This window comes from Bos javanicus, chromosome 4 (assembly GCF_032452875.1).
Source record: "Bos javanicus breed banteng chromosome 4, ARS-OSU_banteng_1.0, whole genome shotgun sequence".
Lineage (NCBI taxonomy): Eukaryota > Metazoa > Chordata > Mammalia > Artiodactyla > Bovidae > Bos > Bos javanicus.
In genome coordinates this window covers 105273635-105296911 of record NC_083871.1, presented here as the reverse complement: position 1 = coordinate 105296911, position 23277 = coordinate 105273635, and the positions used below count along the sequence as shown (strand labels likewise).

The 23277-nt window shown below is 48.5% G+C and overlaps 1 protein-coding gene across 2 annotated transcripts in view; it reads right to left on the bottom strand.

Annotated features, from left to right (window-relative positions):
* The window catches only part of TMEM178B (transmembrane protein 178B), a 417702-nt gene that overhangs the window by 40760 nt on the left and 353665 nt on the right, over positions 1-23277 (bottom strand). For both annotated transcript variants that reach the window (XR_009736061.1, XM_061414935.1), the window contains exon 3: positions 4288-4425. Coding sequence is in view for 1 of the 2 variants with exons in the window: in XM_061414935.1 (XP_061270919.1) it covers positions 4288-4425 (138 nt within the window). In the remaining variant the exon portion in view is untranslated. The remainder of the gene's footprint in view (positions 1-4287; positions 4426-23277) is intronic.

The following is a 23277-nucleotide window of genomic DNA, read 5'->3' as shown; positions in this document are numbered from 1 at the left end:
ATGTGAGAGCTGGACTATAAAGAAAGCTGAGTGCCAAAGAACTGATGCTTTTGAACTGTGGTGTTGGAGAAGACTCTTGAGAGTCCCTTGGACTGCAAGGAGATCCAACCAGTCCATCCTAAAGGAGATCAGTCCTGAGTGTTCATTGGAAGGACTGATGCTGAAGCTGAAACTCCAATACCTTGGCCACCTTATGCGAAGAGCTGACTCATTTGAAAAGACCCTGATGCTGGGAGAGATTGAAGGCAGGAGGAGAAGGGGATGACAGAGGATGAGACGGTTGGATGGCATCACTGACTCAACAGACATGAGTTTGAGTAAACTCCGGGAGTTGGTGATGGACAGGGAGGCCTGGCGTGCTGTTGTCCATGGGGTCACAGAGTTGGACACGACTGAGCGACTGAACTGAACTGAATCTGGGTGAGAGCTAAAGCCATGGGACATTTTGGTCACAAATACCTACAGTCTGAGGGACAGCTGTGCCATGTTCCTAAGGTGGCTGTCAGAGGGAGCTGACTCTCCAAGCCTTTCCATGGGTCACCCTTAGAAGAGGAACTCCTAGAGGACAGGCACCAGTCCAGTTCTGGTTCCGGGAGTAGTTGGTGCTGAGACGTCTCTTCATGACATAGAGGGTCTTCACAACAAGGCTTTGTCTCTGGGCAGACACTTCACCTCTCAGCAACTCTGTGCTGAGCAGGGACAGGGAAGCACAGCTTCTGCTCTGAGTCTGCTCCCTGCCAGGCTCTGAACTAAACCAGACTCCTGGGGTCAGCAGGCAGCAGCTGCTCTGGCCATCAGGACCACCACCCACCTCCCACTCCCCTCACCGTGACTGTGTCTGGCTTCCTCGGCATGCATGCCTACTAAGTCTCTCAGTCGTGTCCGACTCTTTTCAACCCTATGGACTGTAGCCCGCCAGGCTTCTCTGTCCATGGGGATTCACCAGACAAGAATACTGGAGTGGGTTGCCGTGCCCTCCTCTAGGGGATCATTCCAACCCAGGGATCGAACTCATGTCTCTTACGTCTCCTGCATTGGCAGGCGGGTTCTTTACCATCAGTGCCACCTGGGAAGGCCTCCTTGGACAGAGCAGTTATTTGGGAGAGGGTACTCTCCCCCACCTGGAGCTTCAATTTCCCCCAAAGACCAGGGATCAGGGATCAGCTCTTAGTGGCTTTGTCCTTCTTTCTCACCTCTTGGGGCCAGTCTGCCGGTCACCATGAGATGTGCAGACACCCCTCCCCTCCCCAGCGTCTTGTTACCTGCGGACACAGGTAACAAAGCTCCAGGGTGGACGCAACGGCTCTGCTCCTATAATAGGACAATGCTCCCGTCAGCACTAAGCAGCTCTCGGGACAGCAGCTTCTGGATGTTGCCCTTTTATCATGAACTGTGGTTTTTCCATTGAAAAGACCATTGGGGAGTCCATGTGCAGGGAAAGCCAGTTTAGCTGGAACCCTTGGTGATCAGGGCTCAGATGGGCCTCCAGGATAATAACCCATGCCCTGTGATAGCACTACCTGTCTATGCGTAAGAGCTGAAGAAGCAGCCATAAGATAGGGCGGGGGAGCTGGGAAGGAAGATAAATTCTGAGAGGCCTTCCCGACTGGTTCATCCCCAGAACCGTGACAGTTTAGAGCTGGAGGACTCTTAAAGGTCACCGGTTCCCCCAGCTCTCCCCCCTACCCCCCCAGTTACCGCACATTAGGGTCACCTCAAGTGTTCGGCTTGGATGAGTCTGGGCGAGGTCGCAGCATCAGTACTTTAAAAGCCCTGCAGGCGATTTGACTGTGCAGTCATTACAAACCACTAACCAGGGCTTCCCTGGTGGCACGGTGGTAAAGAATCTGCCTGCCAATGCAGGGGACACAGGTTGGATCCCTGATCCGGGAACATGCCACATGGCTCGGAGCAACTGAGCCCCGGCACCACAACTACTGAGCCTGTGCTCTTAGGGCCTGGGAGCCACAGCTACTGAGCCCGAGGGCCCTAGAGCCTGAGCTCCACCACAAGAGAAGCCAACGCAACGAGAAGCCGGAGCACTGCAACTAGAGAGTAGCCCCTGCTATCGCAACTAGAGAAAAGCCCAAGCAGCGATAAAGACCCAGCACAGCTGAAAGTAAAAAAAAAAAAAAATAGAAGCCCTAGCCAGGAGGAAGGGGATCAACACCATCACTCACTCCCCTGTGGGGAGGGGTCTCGGGTCCCCAGTCCAGCCTGAGGTCTTTCACCTGGCATCCCAGAGCCCTAGGCTTCTGGTGGTGCTCCAGCAAATGGGGGGTGGGAGGGGCAGGGCCCCAGGCACCCTCCTGTCCCCCACCCTCTTCTGGGAGAGAGTTCCCACCCAGGTCTCAGGTGAGTGGGGAGTGTCCTGGGGTATGGTGTGTGGCCGACCTGCAAAGATCAGCGTGGCCCACACTGTCTCTGTCTAGAAACTGTCGGAGCTGGAAGGTTCAGCGCTCTGTGGGATGTGAGGAGGGCTGGTCTGGAGGGATGGGGGAGGGAGCAGCGTGAGGGAGATGGGAGCACCTGAGAAGAGCGGAGATAAAAGAGCATCAGCTCCCCCGGCTCCGGATTCCTGCTCTGCCCGAGGCCTGTTTGCTCAGCTTTTCTTGGATTCCTGGGAGGCCTCTCTAGAGCCTTCGAAAAGCCCTGTTTTACTGGAGTCTGTCTTTGTACAACCACAAGAGCCTTAGAGAGAACACGCGCTACAAACAGAGCCACTCTGCTTTGATCTTTTCACATTTCGGGGTCCACGGAAGATTTTTGACTGGAAGGTGGAAACGAAAAAGATTCCACGCTGCTAAAACCAAGCACAGACATCCCAGGCCATGTGTGACCCTTGCTTCAGTGAGGAGGACTCTGGGGCGCAGGAAAGGTGGTAGGGCTGGTTTTTTTTTTTTTTTTTTTTTGTGGGGGGGTGGGTCCTGTCTCAGTGGGGGATGGAAGGAAGGAGGAGGGAGCTGCCCATGCCTCTCCCTCCCCTGGCCTCTGCCTCAGTCCGGTTGGGACTCACAGGGGAGGTGGTGCAGGGCGGGGATGGCTGACTCTGGTGACAGAGAATTTGAGATTTGGGACATCTGTTCTTCAGGGGGATAAGAATAAACAGTCCAGTGCCACGTTGAACCCAACAATTCTCCTTCTCTACCAACCTACAGCTCACTAGCCCCCAGATCTCTCTGTCCATGCAGGACAGCCAACTCCAATCTCCAGCAGGACACCACGCCCCTTCCCACCTCTGGGACCTGATCAGAGATCCCAAGTCAGGCGGTTCATGTGGTATCTGCCATCTAACTAACGCTGGCTTCAGTGCATGGGACTCACTATTGCTGTTGTTCAGTTGCTCAGTCGTGTCCGACTCTCTGAGACCCCATGGACTGCAGCACGCCCGGTTTCCCTGTCCTTCACCATCTCCTGGAGCTTGCTCAAACTCACGTCCATTGAGTTGGCGATGCCATCCAACCATCTCATCCTCTGTCATCCCCTTCTCCTCCTGCCCTTACACATTTCCCTGTATACATTTTCAATTCCTTCTGCACAGGCCCAATTCCCCTTCTTCCTAACTCCATGCAATTTGTCCATCCACCTCTCTCCAAGGAATGCCCTGTGAAGGGCACACTCATGATTAGCTTTCGCTTTGGATTGAGGCTCAAACCAGGAGACCAAAAAGCACACTTGAACTCTTCAAGGAGAAAAGAGGCTGTGCAGACTGTGAATGAGCTTTTACTTTCCACGGATAAGAACCTGTTCCCTCACAGCTACACAGCTCTGCTCATGGACCACCCATCAAAGGGCTGGACTGGTCCTGTGGCCACACCAGTGACAGAGGGTGAAAGAGACATGTGACAGAAGGTTTAGCCTTGTCCCACCAGCTTTAGAGCCTCGTTGGAAATGGGAGCAGCAGCCGTAGGACCCAGGAATCAAGGGTGGAGGTAGGCTTCTGAAGAGGAAACCGTCCAGACAGCAGTTGCCTCCCGCCCCACGGTATATACCGTGTACACACTACATGCTCAAAATATCCAAGTACCTCCTGGGTTCACACTCGCTCCATATCTGACACCTGTTTCAATGCTATCACCACCGTCTCTTGCACACCAGGTGGGAGACCCCAGAGGGCAAGGACCAGCAGTGGTGAGCGGCTGAGAGGAACTCAAAACCACTGCTGGAATGAGTGAAGGACAGGGGAGTCTTCCCAATGGAGTCCGGGTCTCCATCCACACATCCACCAGCTGTTCTTTCAGAATGCCAGTAACCGGGACCTCCCAGCCCACCGCCCCCGAGCCTTACCTCCCATGAGGAAGAGCAGCCCGGCCACATACTGCATAAGGCCTCGGTCCCAGCAGCAGCCCAGCACGCCGATGATCCAGCCGAAGAGGATGATGGCCACCGCCATGCCCATGAAGCCTGCTGTCATCCTGCGCAGGTCTGTGGGGAAACAGGTGAGTACCAGTTAGCATCAGAGCCTGGAACTCACGGTCTGGTGCACCCCAACCCTGGGTGGGGGGGAGGGGGTAGGGCACCACAGGGGCCCTTTGCAGACAGGTTGGCACAACCGAGCTTCCTTTGCAGAGGACAGAGCCCCTGATGGCAACCGTATGTGTTGTTTGGTTGCTCAGTCATGTCCGACTCTGTGTGACCCCATGGACTGTATAGCCCACCAGGCTCTTCTGTCCAGGGATTCTCCAGGCAAGAATACTGGAGTGGGTAGCCGTTCCCTTCTCCAGGGGATCATCTGGATGATCCTGGGATTGAACCTGAGTCTCCTGCATTGCAGGCAGATTCTTTACCCCTGAGCCAGCTGGGAAACCCCAGTAACCATATCCTCAAGTACAAACACAGCTAGGACAGCCGGTCCACACGCGGAAGGAGGGATCACCACCATCATAGCTGCCACTTCCTCTGCATTCCCTCCTTTGTGCTGGGTGCAGCACTGATCTTCCCAAGCATCTCTCCCAACCTTCTAAGACAGCTATTCTCTTTATCCCTATCTGGAAAATGGAGCAACCCACGGAAAGCCTACAGAGAGTGGAGGACACGGCATCAAACCCAGATCTTTGCAGCTCCCAGGTCCTAACCCAGCATCACTCACCCTTCAGGGAAGTGAGAACCAGACAAATGGGCCCTTAGAGCTGGGCTGGGTCTTGGCATTTGTCAAGGACTCTATCCCTCCCATGCAGGGTTTGCTGGTCTCTCAGGAGGTCAGGGATGAAGAGGAAGCTGTGTGACGTTCCTCATCCTCCAGCCTGACTCCGGGGGGCTCAGCTTCCCCCGCATGTGTGGTTGCAGGGTGGGAACCATGCTTCCTGCTCTCAGGTTGAACCCTGAAGAGGCCCCCTCAGCTTTCCTGATCAGGCCCTTCTCTGTCCATGCTCTGCCAACCCATCAGACAAAGCCCGGCATGCAGGGGGAGGAGGGCTGTCTGGAAAGGTGATTTTTTTTAATTAGTTTTTATTGGGGTATTACTGCTTTACAGGGCTTCCCTGATGGCTCAGTGGTAAAGAACCCATCTGCCAAGGTAGGAGACATGAGCCGTGGGTTTGATCCCTGGCTTGGGAAGATCCCCTGAGGAGGGCATGGAAACCCACTCCAGTATTCTTGCCTGGAGAATCCTATGGAAAGAGGAGCCTGGAAGGCTATAGTCCACAGGGTCGAAAAGAGTTTGACCTGAGTGAAGAGACTTAGCACATGAATGCTGTGTTAGTTTCTGCTGTAGGCAAAGTGAATCAGCTATGTGTTTACATGTATCCACTCTTTTTTTTTGTATTTCCTTCTATTTAGGTCTGGGAACGTGGAATTTTTAGCAGAAGGGAGATGGCAGAGCTGCTGATATGTCTCTGTCAGCCTCACTCAGCATCTTGCTAAGCTTCCTCCCAGCTCCAGCCCTCTGGTGTATCCGCCCCCCCACCCCACCCGCTGCACACTCCTTCTCTGGAATCATCTGGCTTTCTTCCTTCTGAGTAACACCCCCAATCAGGCTCCACACAGGAGCCGTTTATCTGGCCTCTACCCTGGGGATGGGGACTGCAGAGTAGCTGGAGACCCCATGGGCATTCCCTTCTCTTGAAGGAAGGGAAGGAGAATGAGGAGGTGGGGAAGGGGGGACTGGACACCAAACTACATGAGTCCCCCCATCCAAGCAAGCACTGATAGTCTCTTCTCATCCCCGGAGAAACAGACACCCAGGTTTCTGTGGGGAGCACCCCTGTGCCTCTCTCGCACTCCAGTCTCCGGCACAGTACACAGAGGATTCCCGGCACAGTCGGGCTTGAGACCTCCTGCTCCTCCCCCACCTCCAGAGCTGGCTGGGGTCCATGCCCCTGGTCCTGATACTGAAGATCAGACCCTGGCAACCCCCTCCTCAACCCCCGGGGAGGAAGTTGGCTGGGGCGTGGGGAGGAGAACAGCAGGTGAGCCTCCCCGTGATGAAGGGGGCCTGACAGGGCCCTGCCACAGAGGCGGACGTTCACAGAGAGCCACGAGCAGGTTCCTGCTATACTGAGTTCTCCTGGGTCCTTCCTACCCCTGCTGACCCCGGAGTGCCAGCCCAGCCAGAGAGCAGTCACACCTGTTACAGTCACTGCCGTGCACTGCCAAGGAGGCCTAATTATCAGGCTGCACTGATGCTCAGATCACTAAACACACCAGAAGGAACTTTGTTGAGGATGCATTAGATCCAGCGCTCAAATGTGTGCCAGGCTTCCTGCCATGCTCAGGCACCCACGCTGGCTGGAAAGAAGGGAGGACCTTCCTGCCAGCTGGGCCGCATCCCTTTCTCTTTCAACTGCCTGTGGTCACCCCGGCTCCTCCATCTCCCCATGGCCACGACCCTTAGTCCTTTTGCCCCTTCTTCCTTTGTCACTACAACAGACTCCAGGCAGCCAGCTCTGGGCTGCCTCCTTGGTAGAAAAAGGTCCCCTCTCGACTCCACTGGGACTGATTCCTGGCCATGGGATACTCTCTGCCACGGGGGGCTCATCTACTCTCCACTGCAGTCAAGGGCAAGGAGGTGATGGGAATGGGAGATGAGAGGCCAGGGTATTTTTAGTCTTAAGGAGATTTATTTATATCCCCTTAAACAGCTCAAGAAATTTCCCTTCTATGCCCCTGTGAAACCACTGGCTTCCTTTTCAGTAACAGGGCGGTTTCTAGGAAGACTCTCCTAGAATATCTAGGAAGACTCTCTAGTGGCACTAGAGGGGACAGGCCTGCAGAAGCCACAGAGCCCCTTCCTGCCGCACTTGGTGGGTACTGGCCCCTGGGCTACGCAGACCCAGGGGAGCAAAGGTGCCACCTGGGGGACTGAATGGATAACGGGTCCCTGTGAGCTATGTGTACTTGGGATGGGGATGGGGAAGAGGGGTGGGCAGGAAAATGGAAATGCAAATCATGACAAGATGGAAAGGAGGAGGAAAGCCAAGTGCTTCACTTAGGAGAAAACAGAGCAAAAGGCAGAAACAGCAATGGAGAGAATAATTCCTCTTCCAAAAGCCCTGAGACAGACAATAGTGTCTGTGTTCCCAGGTCAGGGACGGCTGTGCCTCCAACACAGACTATGTGCACTCCGCTGTCTCCCAAAGGCTTTGTCAACAACAAAAACTGAGGGTCAGGCTAAGTTGTTGTTCTAGAAAGAAGGATGAGAACCAGAGGTCAGGCCTGAGCATTTTCACTGAGCCGAAAGGATATTCACCATCAGCCGGTGAGCCTGATTTTGCTGGAGCCACATACGTACAGCTGTTTATTCTGCCCTCAGACCCACATGGTAACTCAGGGCAGCTGCAGCAACAACTTAAAGGTAGGCTGGACAAGAAATATTCCTATTTTACAGGATTTAGAGAAGTTAAATAATTTATTGATCAACAGTCTCAAACCAGTGAACTAAAAAGGAATGAGTTGGGTTACTGAGTTGTGTGGGAAAATAAAATTAATAATCTAATTAAAGACCTACAGGATCATCATCACAGATGGAAAAAGTGTAACTAGCATTTTTCCTCCCAAATAAAGCCAGGATTAGAGTTACAAGATTTTTTTTAAAAGACAGAAATTCACATGGAAGGGGAAACCAGAAAAGAAGATGGCAACAACAGAAGACTGGAAGCTGCAAAACTGAGGGGCAGTATAACTTCTCAACAGACCTAACAAGCCAAGACCAGAGCCAGCAGAGGGTGGGGGGAAGCCGAAAGGCATCCTGCCAACCCCTCCAAAGGCTCAGGAGTTGGCATTCATCACTATGCATCAGGAAGTCAAGCAGAGGGGAGGGAGATTAAAACAAGGATTTCGAACAAGTTGTTTGGGATGGAATGAGAACCCTAGCTCCCCTTGGCCACTCCACACCTCTGAGGAATAACCCCTTTCCCCCACCCCCAGGGTGGAGAGGGAGTACTTAGGACTGGGAGTCGATAAGCTCAGGTGACAGCTGGTCAGCACAACTGAGGGTCGTTGCACACAGGGCAAGTGTCTGTGCACCTACAGAATGTTGAATGCTCACCCTTGAGACCCCAGGCCTCTTCTGCCTGGTTCCCAGAAGCAGACTGCTGCGCCTTTGCCCTGTAGCCTGGAAGCTGGGAGAGACCCTTCTGGTGATGACCAGCACATGAGAAAATATCAAGACACATTACTATCTGTGTGTGTGGCGGGAGGCAGGGAGGCATAAGCAGTCCCTCCAACTATCTACAGTGAAGCTTCCCATTGACAAGCCCACTGCCTACTCAGGGCTTTCAGGCAGCCCCAAATATGAAGAAAATCTATAAGCTGGAAGAAAAAGAACTTGAAGAAGCAAACTGGCAGGGAGGAGAAATTGAAGATTATTATTGGAAATATAAATCAAAATCACAAGGAGATATCATATCACACCTGTCAGAATGGCCATCATCAAAAGACCACAAATAACAAATGTTGGTGAGGATGTACAGAAAAGTGAGTCCTTGTACACTGTTGGTGGGAATGAATGTAAATTGGTGTAGCCACTGTACAAAACAGCATGGAGTTTTCTAAAAAAAAAAAAAAAACAAAAACAAAAACAAAAAATAGAATTATCCTATGACCCAGCAATTCCACTCCTGGGTATATATCCGAAAAAACAAAAACACTAAATTTGAAAAGATACATGCACAAGGCTCATAGCAGCATTGTTTACAATTGCCAAGATATGGACGCAACCTAAGTGTCCATCAACAGATGAACGAATAAAGAAAATGTGATATGCATATGTGTGTGTGTGTATACATATATATACACACACACACAAGGAAATACTATTCAGTATTCCATAAAAAATAACAAAAGTTTGCCATCTGCAGCAACACGATGGACCTGGAGGGCATTATGGTCCAAGTGAAACAAGCCAGAAAGAGAACAACAAATACTGTATATCACTTATAAGTGGAATCTGAAAAATACAACAAACTAGTGAATATAACAAAAAGAAACAGACTCAGATATACGGAATTAACTAGCGCCTAGCAGTGGGGGGATAGGAGCGGGAATGCAGGGCTGAGGGTGGGGAAACAAACTACAGGGCGTAGAGAAGCTCAAGGATATGCTGTATTTACAACAAGAAGAATACAGTCAATATTTCATAATAACTGTAAATGGAAAATAACCTTTAAAAATTCTATCAAATTTTTAAAATAAAATTTTAAATCAATATAAACATCCCCAAGAGACAAGAGAAGAAACATAGCTTGCTTCCATGACATAAGAACAAGAGACTATGGAAAAGGATTCTCTGAAACAAAAATAACACCTTATAATAAAGGAATCAAAATCATTGAAATTTATAGTATAAAATCAATTCTAACTTATGGAGTAAGAGTCCGATCTTGTTCCAAAATATTTAGGAGTCTTACAAATGCACACAGCACAAGGAAATGAAGGAAAGAGAAAATAAATAAAAGAAGATGGAGCCAGATATCACATTCTCACACAAAATTTGGATCCTAATTAGAAAGGTTATTATAGCCACCATATTTGTATTTAAGGCATTCGATATTATTTTCATTATCTTGAAATCTTTGTTGCTTTTTATTTGTATTTGAGAAAATCCCAAAGGCCACTCTGCCTATGGAATGACTCACATATAGATGGCCCCATTCCATCCCATCTGTGTTATCCTATGTGTTAATTTTATTTCTTTAGGAGTGAGAAATTGCCTTTTTTAATTCTTTGTGATTGTTCACTGTGCCCACAGCAATACTTTGCACCTGGGAATTTACACAGCTTGCACAGTTAACCATTGAATGATGAGGGGGTTAAGAGGTGCCAGCCCTCCACACAGTGGAAAATCCACTTACAACTTGTAGTCAGCTGTCTGTACACTTACAGAAGATAGACGGTTCTACATCCAGGGATTCAGTCAACCACTCATCTTGTACTATGTTGCGTGTACTCTTGAAAGCAAAAGTGAAGTGAAAGTCGCTCAGTCGTGTCTGACTCTTTGCAATCCCATGGACTATACAGTCCATGGACTTCTCCAGGCCAGAATACTGGAGTGGGTAGCCTTTCAAAATACCTGCAAATAAGCGGATCCACAGAATTCAAACCTGTGTTGTTCAAGGGTCAACTGTTATTTCTTTCCCCATCTCTTCCTGCTTTTTTGTAGAAAGAAGGGGAGAGGGAAGGGGAAGCAGAAAACCAAACTCATCCATCTGAAGCCTTGGAAAAATGCTATGCAGCGTTGGACAAAGAATAATCCCCTTAGAAAGAATTTGGAACGTTGAGCGGGACTCTGCAGGGAAAGGCTGAGATAAAGAAAAATCTTCCCATGAGACCTGTTGGGTTTGAGTCTAATATCTGTCTTCCACGATCCTAATGTTTGAGAGTCTAATGTTCAAAATGACAAAGGTGAGTTCTAATCTTTTTAGAAAAAGAACGCTGACGGCACAGTGAAAAAGAGTGGGCCAAGGTGCGGGGAGGAGGGGTGGATGATGAGGGTGGTGGAGGAAGAATGGCCAGGAGAACCATCAAATACAACCAGAAGACACAGTTCTCCCATGTGGAAAACTTTTGATTTTGAAGTTTACACTCCTATTAACATTTAAATTGAAAGGTATTGCTTGCAACTCTACACGGGAAACCAGGATATCTGCATTTAAATAAACACTACTCAGAGAAGGAAAATATATGTGGGCTATGAATCTCTTTCTATTTGCTCTTTAAAGACCTTGTACAAAAAAACTGATGAGGATTGGAATTTTTTTTTCTCATTCAAAAAACAGAAATGGTGAGGGTAGGTCTGAATTAGAACTTGCTCTGTGAAGTGAAGACAGGAGATGGGAAGGCGGACACTGTGTTAATGGTCCAGGGTCAAGAGCCTGCGAAACCAAGGTCATGGTCCTCCTCTGCTGGCCACAAGGGGCACCTCTGGGCAACAGGGGTGCTGCCTTGGCTACAAAGGCGGAAGAGCATCAGCTGCTCTGGGAGCTAGACATGCATTTACAAATTAATCAGTCCCTTTGGGGTGCAAGGCGACAGCTGAAGGGCAGAGGATGGTGGTGAAGACAGAACTCGGTGTTCTTGCCCCAGGGGGTCAATCTAGAAAGTAAGAAGTGGAGAGAAAGGGTGGGCAATGAGCATGTTAGCTGTGGCATCAACTCAGGACAAGCTGATTCACAGGGGAAGGAATATTCCAAGAACCAATCACTGCATAGCATCCATCTCTAAAGGAAGAGGGAGTTCTGGTGCTGGAAGAAAAGTTATGACCAACCTAGATAACATATTGAAAAGTAGAGGCATTACTTTGCCAACAAAAGTTCGTCTAGTCAAGGCTATGGTTTTTCCAGTGGTCATGTATGGATGTTAGAGTTGGACTGTGAAGAAAGCTGAGTGCCGAAGAATTGATGCTTTTGAACTGTGGTGTTGGAGAAGACTCTTGAGAGTCCCTTGGACTGCAAGGAGATCCAACCAGTCCATTCTGAAGGAGATCAGCCCTGGGATTTCTTTGGAAGGAATGATACTAAAGCTGAAACTCCAGTACTTTGGCTACCTTGTGTGAAGAGTTGACTTATTGGAAAAGACTCTGATGCTGGGAGGGATTGGGGGCAGGAGGAGAAGGGGATGACAGAGGATGAGATGGCTGGATGGCATCACTGACTGGATGGACGTGAGTCTGAGTGAACTCTGGGAGATTGTGATGGACAGGGAGGCCTGGTGTGCTGCGATTCATGGAGTTGCAAAGAGTCGGACACAACTGAGCGATTGAACTAACTAATCACACAGAGGGCTTCCCTGGTGGCTCAGTGGTGAAGCATCCACCTGCCAATGCAGGAGATGTGGGTTTGATCCCTGGGTCAGGAAGATCCCCTGGAGGAGGAAATGGCAATCCACTCCAGTATTCTTGCCTGGGACATCCCATGGGCAGAGGAGCCTGGCAGGGCTACAGTCCATGGGGGCCAAAAAAAAAAAAAAAATCAGATACGACTTAGCGACTAAACAACAACAACAAACCACACAAAGATTCAACAGATGGGGATGGAAGCATGGATTCTTGGAACCAGGCTGCCCCGGTTCAAATCCAGGCTCTGCCACCTACTGGCTGTGCAAACATGAGCAAGTTGGTCCCTCTCTCTAGATCTCAGTGTCCACATCTTTAAGTGGAAGCTATGACACTACCTACTTCAATGGGTTATTCAGAGGATTAAACAAGATAATATGCATAAACTGCTTAGAATAGTACCTGACACAAAGCTAGAGCGATACAAGAAGTGGAGTCACCTAAATTAAAGTGGTTTTCTCTTTTTCATGCACTACATCTCTTGCACATGCTGTACACGAGCATACAAGAGCTGAGCAGCATGTTGGGATGAGCCCCTAATTAAGGATTTGGTACCCAGAGGGAAAAACCTTCTGAGATCTGTTCCTGCACCTCTCAGGTACCAGGAGAGGCTGAGGTGCAGGCTTTATGTTTCTGTTTGTTAATAACAGGAAGTATCAAATCTCGAGTGTGGATGCTTCTTATCCTCAGGGGACCAAAACAGCTGGAGGCCACAGCAGCTAATAGCAGAGGTGCCGGGGGCCAAAGAGGCTGCTCGAAACCTGGGCTCTTGCAGTGAGCACTGAACTGATCTAGAAGGAAGAAGGATGCACAAGACCATCCCTCTTGAGTGATCTAGTCAATTAACACTGAAACAGAGGAGTGGCTCACAAATCTGGACCAGGAACCTATCTGGATGTCTTCTTTGTATTTATGATTGAAAGGTTTTGTCGATGGCTTTCTTCCAGGGTGTAAGTTGGTTTGGCATCCTAATGAAGTTATATTTAAGAAAGCATTTTTATGTGAAAACAAAATAGTTCTTAAGAAAGAAAGATAGCACTAAGATGTATACCACTCGTGCGACGCTATGGACTGTAGCCTGCCAGGCTCCTCTGTCCATGGGATTCTCCAAGCAAGCGTACTGGAGTGGGTTGCCATTTCCTTCTCCACGGGATCTTCCCAACCCAGGAATCGAACCCAGGTTTCCAGCATTGCAGGCATATTCTTTACCAACTGTGCTACATGGGAAGCCCCAAATAGCTCTTGGGTTTCCATAAAGAGTGCCCTTTGCCCATCCCTGTGCTTCCATCTTTCTCCAAGCCCCCCACGTGCTCTGGTCATGAGAAATTGCAGTACTCTGAAAGGCTTGGCACATTCCCCCCCCTTTCCTTGATGGCACTGAGCTCTCTGCCGACATGGCTACCCACACATCTCACCTGGCAAGCTTCTCAGCATCCTTGAAGTCTCCCAAAAAAGTGATAGTCTGGGAGGCTTCGGGGGCACTTCTTTAGCCAACACTGGCATCCAGTGCTTGAGGCTCCTGTAACACTTGTTGATAATCACCGTCTTACTCTAATTACTTATGTGTCCTTTCCTCCGACAGTGCCAGCTTGCTCAGGGCTGTGGTCGTGCTTGGTTTATTGTTCCCAGTTCCCAGCGCCTTGCCTGGCATGAGCAAGTGCTCAGTAAATGTTTGCTCGATGAGCTCATCCCCCACCTGGTAACAGCCTCTGAAACTGGATGCACCAGGGCCTAAAGCAGGGTGAGGAGGATGTGTCTTAAACATCACTGTGACTTGAAGCCCGCCTCTCCCTCCAATCTTATTTTTAAAAGCCAGCATCAACTTTTGTTTAACAGTTCAACATAGTTATTTTTTTTTTTTAATCGTATACACAAAGAAAACATCAAAATAAGTTCAGATTCCAGATCGCAAAGAGCCATGTAATGTGGGGGCTCCTTATGGACTGGGTTGCCATTTCCTCTTCCAGGGGATCTTCCCAACCCAAGGATTGAACTCAGGTCTCTTAAGTCTCCTACACTGGCAGGCGGGTTCTTTACCACCAGTGCCACCTGGGAAGCCTCATAAAGTTTAACAAGCCCATATGATACCTCACAGATTACCATCCCAACAGACCTTTCTTTCCTCCTCCATGCCCACAAGTCAGGAAGAGATCACGGGGGAAGGTAGCTGCTACAGAAATGAGGAGTGGTTTCTGGGTCAGAGACGGGCTTGCAGCTTCCTGCTCTCCAACTCTACCTCCGGATTAGAGAGCTGCCAAAAATAGGGACATTATGCGATGGTGCCATATACAAATCACATCCATTGTCAAGACAAGGGAAGGCAAATTGCAAAATGTGTACTCGCCTGATGAAAGAAAGCTTGGTCAGCAGCTAAAGCAAGTGCCTGGAGAGAAAAGAGGGGAAAAATCTAGAACTGAGAGAGGCAGAGTCCCAAACCAAAACCCCTCCAGAATGACTCCCTCCTTTCCACTGCCACACTGCTGAGCCAACAGCAGAAACTGTAGACTGGAATGATGAGAAGGAAGCTCGGCCAACCAGATACACCTGCTTGCTGCCTAGGTCTCTGTCCTCGGGGTAGGGGTACGGGTGGGTCTTCTTGCCGGGGGTGAGACAAGTACAATCTCTGTGCCACCCCAGAGAAGCTCCCACCTCTCCTCCGTGGAGCCCTATACCGAGGTCACAGGAGGACCATTTCTGGAATAAACCAAGCCCCAGAGCAACTGTTACCATAGGCCTCCTGATCTAAACTGGCCAGTCCCCTGACCCCATACCCATCCCGTTGCCCACCCGATAGCAGCCTAAGCAATCACCCTAATGCCACCCTTCCGTAGGAATTTTCCCTCTTGAGGCTACGAAGATTGGCTGCTAGCCTACAAAAGGAGTTGGCTTGCCCTCGAGCCCGCCCACTGTTCTAATAGCATCTCCTGCTCTAATAAACCTTTTTCTCCTTCTCATTCTACCTTCATGTCTGGAAATGCTTTTCCAACCAGCACACAGATCACGACATCTTCCTCTGGATCACCTGTCACTGACAGCTGCTCTGAGGTGGAGGACAGAAATCAGGGTGGCAAGACCGTGCCCCTAGAGAGTTCCCACAATGCAATCAGGAGATGGGGGCTCAGATACAGGGGTAGGACTTCCCTGGTGGTCCAGTGGCTAGACTCCTCACTCCCAATGCAGGGGGCCTGGGTTTGATCTCTGGTCAGGGAACTACGTCCTACACTCAGCAGCTAAGAGCTGGTACAGCCAAATTAGTAAATAAATACAAATCAATATAAAGAAAAGACACATGCGAACCTTAGAGAGTGCTATGCTTTCTAGAAACATGTTGCAGGCACCTGAGAGTTGGTTAATAGCGAAGAATCTGAAAGGCCTAGGAAAGGGGAAGATAAATAGGAATGAACATTTGTTGTGCATGTTACTATGCATAGGCGCTGTGTTGGACAATTTACACAGGACACACCCATTAGCCTCCCAGTGGCTCTATACAGGAGACCTGCTTTCATTTTGTAAACTTGAAAATGAGACAGTGGAATTTCAGCAGATTACGGTCACACAGCCAATCAGGCCTGGGAAAGGGCCCCCGTCTGCCCACGCCCTTTCCATTCCTCAGTCATTTTCTGGTTCCATGCACCTTCAAACCCCAGAAGGGAGTTTCACATTCAATAAAATATAATGGAATATGATTCAGCTATTAAAATTACTCTTCTGAAGAATGTCAGTGACATGGGGGAAAGTTCATAACAGACCGTTAAATGAAAAATAATGCATGGGTGGAATATATGAAATATCAATTATCAATTCCATATGACCCCTAGGCTGTGGGTATACAGGTGTGCATCCATGCATGTCCACCCATGCAGGAGAGGCAAGGGAGAAGGACCCCAAATGCTAACAGGGAGCCTTTCTGGGTTGTGGTATTTGGGGTTTTGTTTGTTCTTCTCTACAAGGAGAATGTGTTACTTTAACAGTCAGACTTTGAGTTCTGTGGGAGTTGTGAGCTTTATGGTTTCTTAAAGTCTTAAGCACAAATAACGAGGCAAACTGAACAGATAGAAGACGCTGATCTCAGGCCTGGCCACAGATTCCTTTTCATGAGTACTCCCTTCTTAAAGACACACTGCCGCTAACTAGTTTCTTTAGCCTTTTAAAACTGAATACAAAAGACTTGCCATGCTTTTCTTTGGCCAACAGCGTGGACTGTGGAAATACCAGGTTGGCCAAAAAAGATCGTTCCGGATTTGTCCATACCATTGTACGGAAAAACCCAAAGGAAATTTTTGACCGACCCAATACTTGCCATTGAAGGGCAGAGCTTCCTTCACCCGGCAGCTCCTGCTCAGACCAGCATGTGAATGGAACTCTTAAGATGACACTGACCCGGCAGCCAATCTTTCTGCAGGTGATGCTTTCAGTAAGGTGTGCAGGTCCCCTCAGGATGCTCTATGTCTCACGTTTTAGGGCCTAGGCACTTGGAGGACACCCGAGGACCTCAGGAGACTCACATGAATGTCTCTCTTCTCCCCCCAACATGTCCCTTCAACATGAGATTCTCAAACACAAGCACCACAATTTCTGTTTGAGCAGCACGATGCTGCAGAAACAGATAAAACACTGACTGTGGTGTCAGGTGACCTGCATTTATGAGCCCCCATTTTCCACGTGTTGGCTGGAATGCATCACACAGGTCACACCAAACACTCAGTTCTGCAGAGAGCACAACAGTGAAGCTGAGAACAGTGGATGGTGAGTGCCCGCTCCCTCCATATTCTAAAGCTGTGTGGGGGCCACTGGCCACACGTGTGGGCTGAGCACTTGAAATCACCATCAAGCACCTGAGCTGTGTACACGCAAAATACGTAGCCAGCTGTCAAAGCCCTGGGATGAGTTTTCATCTACTATCACAATAATTTCTATACCGATTACCTGTTGATGTGATAGTATTTTTAATATACTGGATTAGATAATTTTTTATTGAAATTAATATTATTGTTTCTTTTCACATAGTCAATGGGCCTAGTAGAACATTTTAAACCGGGTTATGGTTTGCATTATATTTCAATGGACAGCACTTTTAAAGAGAAGGGTAAGAAATTGCTGGGCTTCCCTGGTGTATCAGATGGCAAAGAATCTGCCTGCAATGCAGGAGACCCAGGTTCGATCCCTAGGTTGGGAAGATCGCCTGGAGAAGGGAATGGTTAGCCACTCCAGCATTCTTGCCTGGAGAATTCAATGGACGGAGAAGCCTGAAGGGCTTCAGTCCATGGGGTCATAAAGAGTCAGGTACGGCTGAGCAACTAATACTCTAAGAACTTGCTATGAGGGTTTTGTGACTTATTGTGTGTTTGCCACCTTCAGTTTACACATAGAAGCAGATAAGGGGTAGAAACTGATGAGGAAGATTTCTTAGAAGAGAGTCAGCAGAGTGCTCTGTGTGTTCCCTTCTTGTATGGGGGCATCCCCTGCTCTCACCACCAGCACATCTCCTCAAGCCAAGAGAAGAAACTTGAGAGAACCATTTGAAGAGCAGCACACAGGTGCCCCAGAGTTTAGAAGATGGAGCAGATTGTACCCAAAATGAGGTGAGAAGCTGGTTAGAGCTTCCTATGGAAGTGGAGACAAAGCTACATACCCAGAGTCTGGGTGGGGAAGGGTCCTGGGCTTTCTCCATGGGCCACATGAATGCCAACGAAGACTAGCGGTTCCTAGAAAAGATCCAAGAGCTTCGCCTTGTAGGGTGTGTTTACAACACCAGAGTCCCTATGGGGGCACCAGAACTGGGAGCTGAGGAGGGAGTAGGACCAGGTTGGCTGGAAGATAAAGCTGAGACAATGTTGTCCATCAGGAGACAGTGATGGACATCAGTCACTGAGAAGCTTTTCCAAAGGAATCACGAAGGTGCCCTGCAAGAGACAGAGCAGCTTTGGGGGCTTTGCTACACACAGGGTACTAACAGAAGCAGTGCCATCAGGCAAACTAGATCCCAGGGCCCGTTTACTCATTCTTCTCGCGGCCCCACCCACGCCGACCCCTAAGAGGAAGCGGAAGTAGTAGAGCTGAAGGGGAGCAGGTGGAACAACGCTGAAGAAACAGCAGAAGTACACTTCTTTCTTCCTGTAGGCGGCTAAGCCCTTGCGCTGGGGAAGCGAGGAGACTTAGACCAGAAAGAAGACTGACCTTCTGACACTAGATCCGACTCAAACGTTAGTATCTACAAATGACAGTTTACGAACACCTGAAGGTTACCTGAGAAACCATTAGGTTACCTGCCAGATTAAACTGGGAACAGGAGACCAGAAAGACCAGGCTAAGAAGGTTGTAGTGGGGGGAAAAAAATCAAGTCGTAGATGCAGGTTTTTCAATAAATTGGTTAAAAATGATCTTACAAAAAGTCATATTGGAAACCAGAATGATAATAATGATAATAATACAGCTAGCGTTTTTTGTGTGCCAGGAGGCATGTCCTAAGCGCTTCCTATATATTATCCCACGTAATCTTCTCAATAAATTGATAAGATTATAATGTTCCTTTTATGGATGAGATAATAAGTAACTTGCCCCAAGTCAGGCAGCTTGGAAGAAGGTGCCTTTGGAGATTCCAAAACCCAGTCTTTTCATCACTGTGATCCACAGTCTCCTGGAGTCATTGACCAAATAAGATCTGTGACAATAGCCCTTTGTAAGTTGTAAAGCACTACCAGAAATGCCAGGGAGCATTTATGCTCCCTGGCAGGCTACAAGGCCGAGGAACATACACAATGGACCCAGTGGGCATTATTGGTATCAACTAACGTATATTTAGCAGTTTCAGGACACATCGGTCATTACACATAACATGAGAAATAAAAGAGCAATAGCCTCTCCCCCTCCTTGGCCCTTCCCCAAATCTTTAATTTGCAATCCTGGCAGATTCTGTTTTCTAATTTAGAAGTATGATGAAGGGCCTAAGAAGTATGTGTTTACCTCCTGTCTTAAGTGTGCTAAGTTGCTTCCGTTGTGTCTAACTTTGCAACCCTAGGGACTATGGTCCACCAGGATCCTCTCCACATACCAGCAAGTAGGTTTTCCAAAGTCATGTGCATGGGATGGCAGGAACAGGCAATGTGGCAGAAATAAAGGGTGCTTTGGAGTTCTAAGGACCACGGAATAGCAGCCGACCACTGCCCTGGGCAATAGGAGATCTGACCTTTGACCTTGGTCACTAATTCCATTACCTTCAGTTCAGTTCAGTTCATAGGTAAGTCCTATAATTTCAGGGTTCCTCTAGTTTCTGAAATGGGGATAATAATGTTTCCTGCCCAGAGGTCTGAGGGTAGACCAGATGATTCTACTCTAGTAGTTGTGATTCTCAGCCCTGATTTTGCCATATGCCAACCTGTCTTTAGCTCAAGAGATGGAGCACAATTTGAAAATAATGAGTGTGTTACTAAAACACTAACACTGCATCCTGGAGCTATTTTTGAGGAGTGCCGAATGATCATAAATCAAGCAGATAACATAAATCAAGGAGGTTGCACGCCTTCCACAAGGCTGGGAGCCTCACGCATGAGGCAGCGGAGCTGCGTCCTCCCGGTGGTCAGCGCTTCCTTCTCCCACTCTGGATGTCTCCCCCGGTAAGGAGATGCTTGGCAGTGACCAGCAGTGAATGCGTGGACTCGGATGTCCTCTCCTTTCCCCTTGTGCCTTCCTCTGTGGTGCTCGTGGCTTGTTTTGTGGAGGCTATCAGTGACCCAGGCTTCTTTGGCAGAGAGTTACAGCTTAATCAAATAAAGATCTTGCCAAGAAAAGGGCCTCTATAAGGAAACTAAAATTGTATTATACCCTCTACTTGAAAACAATTCATCAACAGAAATTCCCTCTTTGCAGTCAACTTATACTCATTTATTCATTCATTTCATGTTTAGCAAGCCACAGCTATGTCCAACAACAGAACTGGGCCCCTGGCTTCCTGAAATGTCATTTCTAAGGAAAGAGACAAATGGTTTCCATATATGCATATCTATCACACCATGATGGGTGGTGGTGGAGCTATAAAGAAAAATAAGGTAGGTAAAAGGGATGAAATGTAATGGGGCAGAAGTGGGGGAGTTGCTAATTAATAGAGGGAGGTTAGAAATGCTCTTAATAAAGGGACATTTAAGCAGATACCTGAGGAAGAGAGGGAACAGACATGTGCATATCTGAGAAAAAAGCATTCCAGGAAGAAGAAACAGAAGCAAAAGCACCAAGGCAGGAATCTGCTTAGTATGTTTGAGGAATAATAGGAAGACTGCAGAGTTTACCCAATCCTGTACGATGATAGTCTTTTCTCTTGGGCTTCCCTGGAGGCTCAGTGGTAAAGAATCTACCTGCCAATGCCGGAGACACAGGTTTGATCCCTGGCCTGGGAAGATCCTACATGCCACAGAGCAACTAGGCCCGTGTGCCACAACAACTGAGTCTGTGCTCTAGAGCCCGGGAGCCCCAACTACCGAGTCCATGTGCCTAGAGCCCATGCTTCACAACAAGAGAAGTCATCGCGATGAGAAGCCTGTGCATCTCAAAAGAGTAGCCCCCACTTACCATAACTAGAGAAAAGCCCAAGAGGCAGCGAAGACCCAGCACAGCCATAAATAAACAAATACATTTTTTAAAGGTATAGCTCTCTCTTCACAATTATTAATATAACATGTTGACTTAGAGCCACATGATAAATCCTAGTGATAGGTTTGGAAACCAAGAAGTACTTGGTATAACCAGTGAAATTCTTTTAGAACTTAATGGAGGGAAAGGCAGTAGAATTGATAGGAACTGGTGACTGATGGAATGCGAGAGATGGAGGAGGACATGTCACTGCCGACTCCCAGGTCTCTGGCTTGGATAAGGGGAAACGTGGTGATGTCACTGACCCAGATACACAGTAGAAGAAGAGGCAGAGAATGTTGCTTCTCTGTTTGAATCTAGTTTTATTTTTATTTTTTTTTTGGAGAGGGGAAAGGAGGGACAATGGGAAGGGCAGATCTTGTAAGAGAAGGGAGGATGCTAAATTGAGTTTGTTAAGTGTTTAACAGACATCTCATTGGAGATGTCCATTATGGCACTGGCTCTATGGATCTCATGGGAAACAGATCAGTGCTTGACATATTGATATCAAAACCACAGAGTTAAAACTGTAGGATTGAATGCCTACTCTCCCAGGGTAGGTGTATAAAAGAGAAGAAAAGAAGGCTGAAGACAGAACGTGAACACCAATAACTAAGGGATGAGAAGAGGAAGAGAAGGAAAATGAGAATGGAAAGCCAAGAAGGGCAGGGCAAAATCCAGCATGAGGGCCATCATGGGAGGGATAGGAAAAAGATTTCAGTAACGGCTAAGGATGCTGAGGTCAAATAAGACCTAACGTCATAAAACAGTCAGCAAAGGCTTGCTGAGCACTAAATGTTTGCAAGGCATTACCCCAGCCACAGGGAGCACTGCAATTCATAGGCTAAGCATGGTCTCTTCCACATGGAGCTTGCTAGATTCACAACCAGAAGGTCCCCCGTGACCTTGTCACAGGCTCCTTGCGTGGAAGTCAAGCTCACTGAGTTACTAGGAATGAATGGGTGCTAAGGAAGTGAAAGTTACTCTTCAATCCTCTGTTTGCAAGCAGCCTGACTCTAGTGAAGAGGAAGGAAACAGAGAGACCCTGAGGGAGACTTTTCTTTCTCCAAAGTCTGCAAGACTTGAGTGTATTTCTATGCAGAGGAGAAAGAATTAGCAGAGAAGATGAACCCAAAGATACCAGAGGTGACACCCTTTCTCATGCACTGACTCCTATCCAAATCAAAAGCATAGACCACCCCTGAACCAGGCAAGTCGCTGGTTCCCCTTGACAAATGAGGGGGGCAGAGCCTGGTGGTGAGAAACACTGAGTCTGGGGGTCAGACTACCTGGGCTTGAATTCCAGATGGACCAGCTACTAGCCATGTGACCTTCCTGCCCCCGTGCCTCAGTTTCCCCACCTGTGAGCAGGTATAATAATAGTCCCTACCTCAAAGATTGTTATGAGGATTATATTTTTATATCTCTTCGAGCAAGGCTGGCACAGAGTAAGGGCCAAGGAAGTGCTGGGAGAGTAAGGCCTAGAAATAGACACGCACGTGCACACAGGCCTACACACACAGCGGATGGAGTGGTCTGAGAGGGAAGCAAGAGAGGACGGAGCCTGGCAGATGGGGGGAGGGTTAGGAAGTGGGTGAGCACACAGGTGAGTTTACACCATTCCTCTTCCAAAGCCACGCAGGGCTCAGACTCCCGTCCTCTCTGAAACTCTCTTGAGTAGTTCTATCCAGAAGCACAGTCCACAGGATGTAGGACATGCCTGGCATGGACTGTACCTGCAGGTCAATCTCTGTCTCAGGGCACCATCCATGCGCTGACTCATTCACGTGTTCACCACCCGCAGGGCTCCATCCCTCATCCAGGTATCATTCTGCAGAGACAGGTAAGGCACCAGCCCTTCCCTGGAGAAGGCTGCTGCTCCAGAAAGCCTTGGGTCTCCTATCTTTGCTGTCTGCCGTGTCTCGTGTGCTCACCCGATCACCTAGAAACTGGGGTGGTGTGGCTTCTTCTCTGCATCTGTCGCTTCTTCTCCACATCTCTCACAGCACTGAATACACAGTAGGAGCACCAAAGCCTCACAGGACGAAGGAATGAATGAGTCTCTTCCATTCTGTAGTACCCATTCAGTCGTTCAGTCTTGTCTGACTCTTTGAAACCCCATGGTCTCCCAGAAGATCAGTTTTCAGGGAGAAAGACGCTGACGCTTATTCTCCACTTACCACACGCCAGGCACTGTGACAGTACACAGTTCACTTAGAGTCAGTCGATAAGAAAGCCTTTTCTACTCTTTTTGTTGAAAAGTGATGCCTAATGGCTTCGTTTTTCTGTTTTCAAATGGTTTCCATTTTGTATGGTTTGCTTTCTATGCTTGAAGTGTCTCACGTGACTGGAAACATTTTTCATGCTTCACGTGTAGCCATTCACTT